At 37.7% G+C, this 13,650-nt stretch overlaps 1 protein-coding gene across 1 annotated transcript in view; it reads right to left on the reverse strand.

Annotated features, from left to right (window-relative positions):
- The window catches only part of PEPD (peptidase D), a 194,493-nt gene that overhangs the window by 64,289 nt on the left and 116,554 nt on the right, over positions 1 to 13,650 (reverse strand). The window contains exon 11 of the mRNA XM_067540055.1: positions 7,083 to 7,160. Coding sequence (XP_067396156.1) covers positions 7,083 to 7,160 — 78 coding nt within the window. The remainder of the gene's footprint in view (positions 1 to 7,082; positions 7,161 to 13,650) is intronic.

Genomic DNA, 13,650 nt, shown 5'->3' on the forward strand with positions numbered 1-13,650 from the left:
AAGTACTAAGGTTATGTTTTTATGCTGCATTTCTTATGATAAAAACAGTTGTTTGAGGTTATAGCATTAATAAAACTTGTCTATAGCACTCAGGTTTCAGAATTTAAGTACTAAATCAATCTGTGAATATCTAACTGAGCCCACTGTGTGGATATACTAACTAGCGCAGTGATGGCAGCGAAGGGGTTTGATGGGACAGGAGCCCTCTTCACAAAAGATATTGTAATACTTTCTAATACTTTCATTAAAATCAGTGAACTGAGAACCGAACATATTAAAAATGGTCAGATAAAAGCAAAAATATCACCTGAAACTCCAACATCCTCCCATTTAAACTTTTACAGTTAATTTTATTGTATAAATAATAAATAGCGCCAGATTGAATACAAGGTTAGCATTCTCTCTCACAGGTCTGCTGCACTGTTGAGCTCTCATTATTTATGACTTCATCTGAGTCCTCCTAATGAATTACATCTTTGAATTTGCTTAGAGCTGGCTAGAATCCTTCTATGTATTTCTTGTCAGTCATCCATTCTACAATCGGGCCCTGTCTTGCAAACTTTATGCAAAGAAAACTCCAACTGACTTCACTGTGCGTTACGTGTACATAACAGATTCACAGGATTCTATTTATGAAAGTGCATGAAACTCAGATAATGGGTATTGCAAATGCACGTGAGGAGAGATCTTATCACTAAGAATAAAGATAATTGTGTTAATAGTGTGAACTAAAAGGATACTTCCAAAGCTTCAAAAAAAATTAAAATAAAGCAATTAAGTAGACTTGAGTATCTTTAGTACTATTCTGCAAGCAAGAATACATAAACCAAACCTAAAAATATTATCAAATGCTTAAGGCTACAAAACCTGCCAAAAATAGCTAGCTTACTAAATGCCAAACTTTCTCTGGGGCACATTTATCAACAACAATAAAAGGACAGAGAACTGCTCATTAAAATATAGACATAAAACTGTGTCTAACAACAACAGCTATATTCTCTTTGTGGCATCTGGGTTCTGGTATATTTTCAAGCACTTTAAACATTTGAATTTGGATTTCACGTATGCAGTTTTTATGTTAGGATTATAGGAATCATTTCAAAAGGTGCAGGAACCCTGCTGATCAATTTCAATAAATCAATGAATGTATAAAATGTCCTCAGCAATCTGGCAATAACAGTAATCAACAAAAATATATTGTACTAAGCATTTACCTGGCAAACAATGTAATAAACTCAAATTATTTTACAGCTGCGTCTCAAAGTCAAAATGTAAAAGTACACATTTTAGATTCAGCATCGGCAGGGTTTGTCGACTCAAATTACCATCTGGGACTGTTCCCATGCTAGACAGTTGTGCAGCCAGATGTCTGTCTACTTCCTAGGGTACAACGGAAGGACAGAGGCGACGTTTTGAGGACAGTGAAGAAAGAGAGGAGACCATCATGGGAAACTGACATCTTGCCTGATGCTCCCAGAGAGCAAAAAAGGAGTCAGACTGCATCCAGTTCAACTGCCATATGCTCAAGGGACAGACAGTTGACAAACCAAAAGGATGTCATTTCCCCACATTATGCCACTCCATTGCTTTATAAATGTCCCCTCGCTCCCCTCACAGCATCCCTTTTCCCCTCTCTTTCTCCACTCCACCCTAGTCCTCTATTGCAAGCCTCCCCCTCGTCCTATCACTGACCTCTGGCTGTGTCCCCCACATGGCAGCCTTCGAGGGACTGGGTCAGAAGACACCAGAGGACCAGCAATAGATCACCCTTGTACAGAGTAGTGGGCTATCAGTCTAGCCCCAGTGTCTCCCCTCTAACTTGTAACATTATAGCTACAGTGTGGCTCAAGGAACAGGGGTGATCTTATGACAAAATAAATGCTGCAATACCTTGGCTTAATGTAGCAAATTTCAGCCTTTAACTTACTTTCTATCCATACTGTTGTGGGTTTAAGGTGATTGAGGAATACCAGTGTTTTGGCTTTACCTGATTTATGTTATCAGAGAGAGTTGCATTTGAAATACATTGATTTGATAACATTTGCAGGTATAATGATTTTGTTTAAGTGTAATTTTCAAATGAAACTACTGCATGTAGGATTGTGATCAACATGTGTAGTGAGCATATTGGTTCGTTTGCATGACCTTTTTGACTGCATGAATAATATATGCTTGCTTTATGAAAACAGCTTTTTTGGCAGACCACATTGATTTACTTAGTCGTTACATGGCTGTTAAATTAAAACATATTAACTTGTATATGGAACACTGATTTACTTTAATAGTGATATTTATAGTTAATGAAATGTATTGGGTTATAAATGAATTGCACATTGATCAATGTACTGTATTAGGAAAATCTATGTACTTTATAGATTTCTGCATATGACACTTCATATGCTTTCCGGTAGGCTGCTACAATACTTGAAAGGTTAGATACAAGTAAAAACATAGGCCTGCTCACTGATAGAGATTCAGGAATGTGCTTTTTTTTTTTTTTTTTTTAAAAATAGCCTATAAGAGGGTAGCTGGCCCTCTGAAGGGATCAGGGTCCTAGCCTGCCTCTGACAGGCTCCACAAGAAGTAATGAGGCAACTCAGGTTTACCTGGTATTAGTTAACTCATTGAGCAACTGGGAGGCAGTTAAAGTACCTGGGCATGATAAAAAGATAAGGACCTCAGTTAGACAAAGGCTCCTGAGGAGAAAGGAAGCTCCAGAGGAGGGGAGCTCTCAGAGCATGAATTAGACAAACGCCCTCTAGGCAGGGAGGCCTGGGAAAGACCCTGAACAAGCAGGAGAAAGACTGCAGAGCCCTCCAGGTCATGAAGAAGCTTGAGGCCTTACAGCAGAAGGAGCTGGTGCTGGAACCTAGAGAATTTAGGGGACTTTCAAGCTTTATCTAGGATCTGAGGTAAAAGCCTTTGAACCAACATACAAGTGCTCCTTTCAGAAGGCTTTATTAAAGGGAGAGATACTGCTGTAAAGCAGTGTGCTTGGCTTCTTCTTGACCAGGCTGTTTAAGAAACCTCGTTGGGGGAAACTGAGGCAGGCCACAGAAGAGCCACTCTCAGCCATAAGGGGGTCCTACTATATGACCCATGTCTTGCATGGAGATCTTCTAGCACAGACCCTGTATCTGCATACTGATACATTATTGGGAGGCCTGCATCAATTCTGAAATGATTTCTTACAGAACCCACAAACACATTAAAGGTAGATGAATGTTCAGAACGTGGTATCATAAATCAGGGGATTCTAAATTGGAAACATTTTGGAAAGGAAGAGTACAAAGAAGAATCAGAAGGATGTTATCTAGAAAAAAATTACACCACAAATAACTTTGCTTGTGATTTTCTTGGAGGTAATACTAATGATGTAACAGATTTAAGAAACAAAGCAGGCACTTTACTATTTCTTCCAAATTCAGATTTTTCAGTATCCAGGTTGTTTATTGATGTGTATGTTTATTCCAATATACTGTTTAATATGTAAGATGATATAACAGAATATATTTATAACATATGCAGAATTCCACTTGTATCAACAGTATACAATGATTTCTAGGAAAAAAGTATAAAATTCCATTGAAGAATATTTCACTAAAATCATATTATTCCTACCAAAGTCTTACTTCAGACCCTTTAAGATTAATTTAACAAGTCATATATCAATATGCTGCCATAAGCAGAAATAATCTTTCTTTCTGGTTAGATGGAGGCAGAAGTGGTGAAGGATCCAATTTTTTTCTTAAGCTTATGTGTTGTAGTGTAGGACTTCCCAATCTTTTCCAACAGAGGGCTCCCAGTAGCCATTAAAAAGTTTTATGGGAAGTCAAATATCAAAACTTATAGGTATGTTAAAATAAATATATTTACATGAAGCAACAGACAAGATTTTCACAACTGGAATATACAGCATTTTCAGTGTGCCAGCCAATGACAAAAATCAGCTGTTGCTAAACATGTTGCTCATTAACACCTAAACAAATGAGTACTTCAAGATGAAAACACAGAAATCTGTGAGAATACCCAGAGAAGAACACACTAACATTTCCTGTTGCTATAATAAACTGTATTATACTACAGCAAGGTAGCTCAAGATTTTTCGAAGTGCTACCTACAAAACTGCCTTATATTAATATTAAATTTCATACTGTGATTATAAAAGAGGTCAGATTTCTATGCTAGTGTTCTGTTAGTTCTTTAGTTCCACCTTAAAAATAGATTAAACAGTACAGAGATAACTAAAAGTACAGTCTGTCAGCACTACAGACTGAAATACTCTAGTCACATGGAAGGTACAACATGGGTAGCAGTAGGGCAACAGCACAATCACTGGGCCTACCCTTGTTTGGACTTTGTCTGGAAGATGAAAAATGGTTAACACGTACTAGGAAAGCCTGATATAAAGTTTGACCTTTTTCTTATTGTAGATGCAGGGCAACACCCTGTAGCTAGATTTAGCTAGTCAAGTTGCAGCCCAGCCTTCTGCCCATGTGAGACCATGACCTGTTAAAATTGAGCTGAAGACATTACCCTGCATCTACATTAAGAAAAAGCTTGAGTTTAAGTCAGGCTTCGCTAGCATATAGTAGCTAAGCCCAACCTAAACTCAACCATCTTTACCTAGTTAAGACAAAGACTTAGCAGAATCATCCTGATGAGAAGAAAATTCAAGCTCCATGCTAATCCTTGTTCTTTTTGTTGAGACTGCTATAAAGTATATCTACTGTGATATGGGGTAACATTCTCAAAATGCCCTAAGTCTCACGTGACAGACACTTAGAAACCTAAGTTTCAATGAAAGTCAGTAGGTCTGAAGCTCATAAATCCCTTAGATGCTTTTGAAAATCTCCCCCTGGGACTCTTGTTCATTAGGAAGATGATCCAAAGTCCACTGAAGTGTATGGGAGTCTTTCCAAGAACTTCAGTGGACTCTGAATCAAGCCTAGGAAGGTCTTTTCACAATCCAGCACACAGCCATAGAGATTGGTCAAGGCCTCAGATCATAAATAAGTGGGCCCCATTCATAACATTGGTCTAATAAGTCATCTAATAACATTCTCCCTCCTCTTGAAAAACAATTTAAGTTAAATTATAAATCCAGGTCATCGTAATACATTATGGGAATGCTTCTTGTTCCCTCAGTAACTGCTTTATGGATTCGCTGAACACTACACGTTGACATTTGGAAAACCTGATATAATTCACTAGCCACTACTGTATCATGTTCATATCTTACTTAATCCTATTAGCCACTAGGATATGATAAGCTTCTTATGTTGTAGTATACACTCTAATACAAAATGGTGACAAACCAGAAAAATTGAGCAGTAATGAATTTCTGTGCAGAATATTGAATGGCTTTCAGTAGACTATTCACACCAGACAAGAATAATACATAACATACTACTATATAAAAATTATTAAAAGGGTATAAGCATTTTTAAATAAAGACATTACCTACCTAAGTTCATTCTGCTGCATCGGCAGAAGTGCCTGTGACATTAGCCAAAGAGGCATATTTGCATGTCTATGATTCAATTCTATTCCTTAATAGCTGTTGAACTTATTAATATGCTTTCTACACCTTTGCAAACAAATGTGAAAATATACACCTGCCTGCCTTTTGAATATACTGTAGGGAGCAATCCTGTAATAGTATGGAAATGGACTTGATAATCTCATACATGTTTTCGACTGCTAATGTCCATGATTAACTCACCTAGAGTTAATTAGTGGTGGACTTCTCTTTATTAATGTGATCTCTTGACTTAGATCTTGAGATGAAAAATAGAAAAGCTGCCTTTCGTTATATCATGCACCACATCTTTTGCTTTTTTATAAACTCTGAGACATGACACAAAATGGGAAATGACTCCCTAGGAAAAAGTATTGCAGAAAGGAATCTGGGGGTCATAGTGGTTCACAAGCTGAATATAAGTCAACAGTGTAACACCGTTGCAAAAAAAGCCAAACATCATTCCGGGATGTATTAGCAGGAGTGTTGTACGCAAGACACGAGAAGTTATTCTTCTGCTCTATTCTCCACTGATTAAGCCTCATCTGGAGTATTGTGTCCATTTCTAAGTGCCACATTTCAGGAAAGATGTGGACAATTGGAGAAAGTCCAGAGAAAAGCAACAAAAATGATGAAAGGTTTAGAAAATATGACCTATGTGGAAAACTGGGTTTGTTTAGGCTGGAGAAAAGGACGGTGTACATGATAACAGTTTTTAAGTACATAAAAGGTTGTTGCGAGGAGGAGGGAGAAAAATTGTTCTCCATAACCTCTGAGGATAGGACAAGAAACAATTGCAGCAAATGTGGTTTAGATTGGATATTAGGAAAAACTTCCTGTCAGGTTAGTTAAACACTGGAATAAATTGCCTAGGAAGATTGTGGAATCTCCATCATTGGAAATTTTTAAGAGCAGGTTAGACAAACACCTGTCAGGGACCGTCTAGATAATACTTCATCATGTCATAAGTGTAAGGGACTGGACTAGATGATCTCTGGAGGTCCCTTCCAATCCTACTATTTTACACCAGTTTAACCCAATGATGATTATATTTGTACAGTTTCATCTACAATATCATCACTAAAGTATGCAGACATGTACCACATTGTGGAAATCTGGTCGATGTTCAAATATAATTGAATTATTTAACTAACAACCACAAAAAAATAATAGATATGGACCTGAATTAAAACCCCAGATCCCACCACCTCCTCTGAAGTTCCAAATACAAACCTGGATCTAGATTTTGCAATTGGCCTTTATCTCTATAATACACTGAATCAAAACCCGGGACCTAATTACCCCTGAAACTAGGTGTTTGAAATCTGGATCTCCCCCAATTGGAAATACAGATGCCTCTGAAAAAAAACAAACAGGCCAAGTTTGGCACCCAAAGCTGAGGCACCCAAAGTTGCATGCCACTTCTTAAAATGTGGACCCTAACCCTGAGATGGCCATTTTTCTACTGCTCAAATTAAGACTAAAGGAACTCATACAATGCCGAAATTATTTTTTTTTTAAAGCTGTATAAGAAACAACACTAAATAATCCTTTAACTTACCACAAGTCTCCATCTTCAACAGTCTTGTCATTTGGGGCTCCAGCATGTCCGTAGTGCAAAACAGAGGAGTTGTTCCCACTGCCATTGAAAAATAAAATACACCAGAATTAACAGACAAAACAATTAAAAACACAAGAGGAAAGAAAACTGTGAAGTGTAAAATAGTTCTCTTTAAATGCAACCTGTTGAGGCCGGCGAACAACTGGCCCCAGGATCAGTGTCATAACTGCCTGCTTTGTATCCCTCTCAGCTAAGCACAGCAGATACTGGGCACAGCTGAAAATCTAGGCTGTAAAATGTAAACTCTTTGTGGTAGGGAACAGAGTTAGTGGTACAACTCCATGTATGCTATGGTGGTATATAAGTAACAACATAAAAGTAATTTTCATCTAATGTCCATCTACTACTTCCTTTCAGAATTTCCTTAATTTTAAAATAAGAAGTTTCCCTGTTCAAGGTTAAATGTTACAGTGGCATAAAACTGAATCTTCACTTGAAGAAGATTTGGGATGTTTAATGACTCCCTAGGAGCCACTAGGGCTGGAAAAAATTCAGCTGTCCAAGTGAGCTATTCCAGCACACTTACAGCATGGTTAAGTCTGAGCCCTACTGGAATGAATACATTCCATATTGTGAGGGAAATATTCCTGTAGTGCAAGACATCAGCCAAGACACAAGGCATACCTAACAACTGACATATTTACTTTTTTGTGGAGTAAAAACACAAAGTCAGCCTTCCACTGTAAGAAAACATTTTTTATTCTTAGAAACCAGATCAAGTAAACTGCTAAATTACGGGGGAAGCAAGAAGTCTCCAGACAAGTACAGGCACTTGTTCCACATTTCTGAAAACTCCATGATCCATATAGTGACCTATTTTTGGTCATTGCGTCTTGTTTTCTCTAGTGTAATGTTATTCCTCTAGGTCTATCAAACATCACATTAAAAGACAGGAGAGAGCTCAAGCTCTACTGATTTTCATTTTGCTATTTTCCTCAGATAGGTGCTCTCATTTTTTTTACTTCACTGAGGCTAAAAAAGAATTATTCTACAGCCAAAAACACGTGTCAGAACAGATATACTGGTAGTATCTGTCTCACCTCTCAACTTCAGCCGTCAATATGTGACTAACCTTTAACAAAACCTTGCAGGTTCAAATATAATTCTTTCAGTTCTGGTCAAGAGGTGGCTTAGTGTCTTTGGGTGAAATTCATCCTAGGCTTAACTTCTGTGAAGTCAATGGAGTCACATCAGGGATGAGAGTATCCCTCTGAAATATTTTTGAGGCCAGATATTTTAGAGCTGTACACATGTAGTTAGAAAAATGAAAATAGATATGCATTGGCTACAGAGAGTTATTAGTGTCAATGTGTATTTAGTAGCTGTGCACAGAAATGGCCAGTTAGATGTCTAACTGATCATCTGTCCATGAAATTAATATAACTGTGTGTACATTCATAGCAACTGCCTGTACAAATTTTTCACACATGCAGTTTAAAGGCCTGGGCCCTGTTGAAATTTTTGATCAATAACTTTTTCCTTGCTAAGGATTTTCATATGTAATGGGGCAGTGCAATAAAAAAAACTGAGTGTTGCAGTATTGATTTATGAGGAAAGGAACTGTCAAATGTTAAAAGAATATAAGGTCAAGCACTCAAAAGTTAAGAAATGCCAAAATTAAAGTTGCAACTTTAATTTGGCCCCCTTCTGCATATGCATGATTATTTACATGAGCATATACTACTTTTTCTCCCCAAGCCTCTGCTTCATTCATTCAGAGAATTGTCGATGCTCACTTCATGAGCAGCTGTTCAATATTTTGTTTTATCCTCATTGTTCAATGTGTGGCCCTAAGCCTGATTTACTGCACATTATTCACAGCCTGCTTTGAATACAGAACTGATATTTGCTTCGTGGGCTGTTCTATGGCACGTCACTATAGCATTTAAGTTCTTTACAAATATTAATGTATTTTCACAACTCCTCTATGAAATGAGAGGGTGCCATCATCTCCATTTTACAGATGGGGAACTGAGGCACAGAGATTTTTAAGGTCAAAAGTATCCACTACTGTTGGGTGCCCAATTTGACATATCTAGTATCTGATTTTTCATTAGTATTGAAGTATTAGGGTGCTCAAGGACAGTTCCACTGAATTCAGTTGCAGCTATGAGTATTCAGCACTTCTGCAGATCAGACCCCAGGGTTTCAAATCAGGCAAATGAGGAACATATAGGTAGTGACCACCTGTGAAAAGTTTGGTTTCAGTGACTTGACTAGCATCACATAGGAACTCTCTGGCAGATGCAGAGAATCAAATTCTCCAGGGCAGCATTCAACATCTTTAACATCCTTTATCTTCCTGCAATCCCCTGCCTCATTCACTACATACCTTCCAACTGTAACAAGTTCAAGTCCTCGGTCTTTCCCCACCAAATGACTACCAGTTGCAGTCTCCCCTCTGGGGTCCTGAACTCAGTCCCAGTCTCCTTTTCCAATGAATCCCAGTCTCCTGGCCCAGCCACTTCCAGTCCCCCCCATCTCCTGCCTCCAGTCCTAGTTGTAAGCGTCCCCTCCACTCTGGCTCCTTGTCTCAATCCACACCCCCGTGCTCCATGGTCCAGCTATTGTTCCTTCTAAATTTGAATCAGGTAACATCCTTCTCCATGTTGCCTGGGCATCAGCAGCGGGGTAACTGAGAACACAGGAGAGAATCTCCTGGCCTTCCATTCTGGTGTCTGGCTCCAGCATAGCCTGGAGCTGCAATTGCAGAGAAGGTCCTACTCAGCCCCAACCTGCAGTAAGCTCAGTGTGGATGGAATCTTCTGAGTTTTCAACTGCAAAGCTCTAGTTAGTCTCTACTGAGCATGTAGAACAGTGATTTTTTCCCCCAAACGTTTACAACTTGACCAAATCTGGACAGTTTTGCATGAGAACAGTAAAAGGCACATCCGACACAAAGACCACATTTCTCTGCCATATTTCAAGTCCTTGCTCCAGAGCACGTGGGCACATATTTTTCCTAAGCCTCGTTCTTAAAAACCACTGAGCCATCCTGTCTGAAATTTTTCAAAAATAGTTCAGCCTAAGGCAGATATCAACCTGCAAAATTTCAATCCAAACAGTTAAGGTTTCACAAAGTTATAAGCAACTGAAAAAGAGTCTTACAAGGGGAAGTATCAGACAACCTTAACAGTGGACAGCACTACCAGCCCCACTTTTAATTACTTGGCCAAATGCTGAGGAAAGGGTCAAAGAGGAAAATAGCTGTACACATTTATATCAAGGTTGTAATTGTCAAGGACCAAGAAGAATTGTGTAGGTTGATCTAAGATGGTGCAACCAGAATAGAAAAATTAAAAGAACATACTTTTAGGTCAAATATCAGCAAAAGTTCCTGATTATCAAATCAAATAGACTATGGAATCCTTTCCCAAAACAAGTGTTGAGCTTCTAATGTTTAGAGGCCTGGTCCTGCACTACTTACCCTGGCAAAACTCCCATTGAAATGTAGGTTTGTAGGATTAATCCCTAAGATTTTATGAATCTATTCATTCTTGATAAGTGTGGATAGTTATGGGAATAAATAAAAGTGATAACAAATTAAATGTATAGTCATCTAAAGAGAACTACAGTTGGTTAATTTCTAGTGTATGCATGGGTTGCACCATTATGAATACTTGATTAAAAACAAGACCTACAACAGTCTGTCATCAGTTTAGAGGTGTTATTTCAATAATATAATTTTAAAATATTTTTACAAAAGTTAGGCTAAAGCAAGAGAAAACAACATGATATAAATATTATATTAGCAGCTTTCAAAATACATTTACCCTGGCGCCTGTGGGCTTGATTCTGATATATCTGTAGATAACTAGTTTACATATCACCATGTAACGAGATCAGCTTTGAGTATTATGCATCATACCATCTATATGTATTGATTCTCCTAATTTGTTTTACCTGATAATGTAAATTTATAATTTTATTATAATATATAAAATGCAAAACTAAGTCTTCAAAAAACTATGGAAACAAGTGCATTATTTTCAGAACGTTTTCCACAGCTATTCCAAATCCAACGATACTGGATTTCATTAGTTCAGGTTATGGTTTAAGTGTAGAGGTTTATAGTAAAATCACTCCTTTTATTAATAAGCACTAGTTATTAGGAAAATATACTTTAAACCCTCTCTGTTATTTAAATGCATCGGAGCAAATATACATTTTCCTTCAACAGGAAGGACATTGCTGAGGGCTTGTCTACACAAACAATTAATTTGCACCAAATTGGGTTATTAATCTGCCCACACCTGTCTTCTGGGATTTCCTTTTCATTCAGTCTATATGACCTACTGCCTCCTATCACTTCTGGCAAGAGACACAAGACATGTCCGTCTCAGAAGTTATCATCAGTGTCCCATGAACCAGATAGGAAAACATGCTCTGGGACTTAAGTTACAGAAGCCTGCCCACCTGGGACATACAGACATCACCTCCAAGGAAGCGACATCGGCCCAGAGGGAAGAAGTTCTAATATTTCCTCAGAAGTCAGCTCAAATATAAGACTGCAACTACACTTTAAGGTTGACTTCTAAGCTACTTTTAAAATCCAAACTTTTTTTTTTTAAATCAGACTGGCCTACAATTTGCCAGTATTAATCACTGGTGATTCACACAATCCTTAATTTAGAAGTAATTACTTTGCTTCCAGGGAGCCAGGTGTTAAAATGGTGTAAGACATCTATATTTATGCATCCTAAAATTTCAGAGGTGCTGAGCTCCTTTCACTCCACTGACTTCATATGATGTTCAATACCTCTGAAAATCATGACACATATTTAGGTACCTTAATATGGATCTAGATGCGTGTCTTTAGGCATCCAAATTTAAAAGTTTCACCAGAGGATATTCTGATTCTATTTTTATTCCTTTAACAATTTTTGCAAATTGTTACTAATATGAAGAATTAGAAAAGACCAAATAACTTGTAAAAGCAAGCTGCAGAGAATACAAAACTGGAGGAAGCCAGAGAAGTTCAGAACATATTGTCTGTGAGAAAGGACTGTGAGAAGAGAAATGAGCAGAAGGAAGAGAAGTGGATTGTAATAGCAGCAATTAAAAGAGACTGTAATAGCAGCAATTAAAAGGGAAAAACTATAACAACAGGCAACTTGAAACTAACAATTAGCTTTATATCAGGAAAACCTGAATTAAAATTAAGATACCATAAACTACAACAGCAAGCTACTTCCTCTGTGATTTAGAGAGAATAGGTTTAATCCAAAAGGGAGCATTAAGAGGCTTCGCTACACTTCTAAATCTGAGAGAGAATGAAAATAATTATTTTTATTATAATGAAAAGAAATGAGCAGATTTATTTGGCATATGCAATCCGGTCAAGCTGAGCCACAGAGTTCTTATCAATGATGTTCAAGGCATGAAGACCTCCAGGAAGTTGAGTCATTTTGCAGTCCTCAACAATGTCTGTCATGGTTTGTGCCCTTTCACACGACAGAGTGGACTGTCTCTAAAATGCCACAGAAATTCCACTGCATCACCAATTCCACGTCCAGTCCGAAACCAATTCAGAAGGCTCCACTGCCTCCATGGTAAATCAAACCTAGGTTAATGCTGAGTGGGGTCTGAGACAAGATAATTATTTGTCACTTTCATTGCGGATCATGAAACTCACCACTTGTCCTCTACCATAAATCCTTCACCTGGCAAAGTTATCTACAATGGGCGCTGTGAGGGAGCAGAGAGAGTTATTAACTCTACACACCCGACTCAAGAGGATTTATAAAGGCCCGCAGATTCAGAGAATGGTTTTCCTGTCCCATTCTTATATAACTAGATAACTCAAGTGTGGGTTCAGCCATAATAATAGTTGTTAGTAAATTTTATTGATTTTTAAAGGTGACTAATCTGTATGTAAAGATGTAAACTGAAATAATATTTACTCCTACTCAGTTACCTATCAAACATTAACATTTCTGAACTGTCCTTGATATGTTGATTTACCACCCTGAGATGATGATGGGCAACGATGATGAGTGCTTGTACTGAATATTCATGTAAAGTTATTTATTTCTGTACTGAATTGTAGCATTGATTGCTCTTGATTTCTTTTTTGATCAGTTACCTCCCATGTCTTACAAACGACATTCCTGTTGTTAACACACCCCAGGACAATATTTTTTTGCAACTATATCACATTGCTGGCTGATGATTCAATTTGTGCTCCATTACAAACCTCTTATCCTTTTCAGCAGTATTACCATCTAGCCCCCATTTTGTAGTTGTGCATTTGATTTTTTTCCTTCATAATCATAGTAATTTGCACTTGTTTTTAATTGAATTTTATCTTGTTGATTTCAGATAAATTCTCCAATTGGTCAAGGTCATTTTGAATTCTAATCCTGTACCTCCAAAGTGCTAGCAAATGTTGCTAGTTTGGTGTCATCTGCAAATTTTATAAACATAATCTCCATTCAATCATCCAATTTATTAATGAAAATAGTGAATAGTGCACTGGATCTAGGAAAGACCCCTGTGGGACCGCACT

This window comes from Emydura macquarii, unplaced genomic scaffold, assembly GCF_026122565.2.
Source record: "Emydura macquarii macquarii isolate MOO-44397 ecotype Brisbane River unplaced genomic scaffold, CSIRO-AGI_Emac_v2 contig_561, whole genome shotgun sequence".
Taxonomy (NCBI): Eukaryota; Metazoa; Chordata; order Testudines; family Chelidae; genus Emydura; species Emydura macquarii.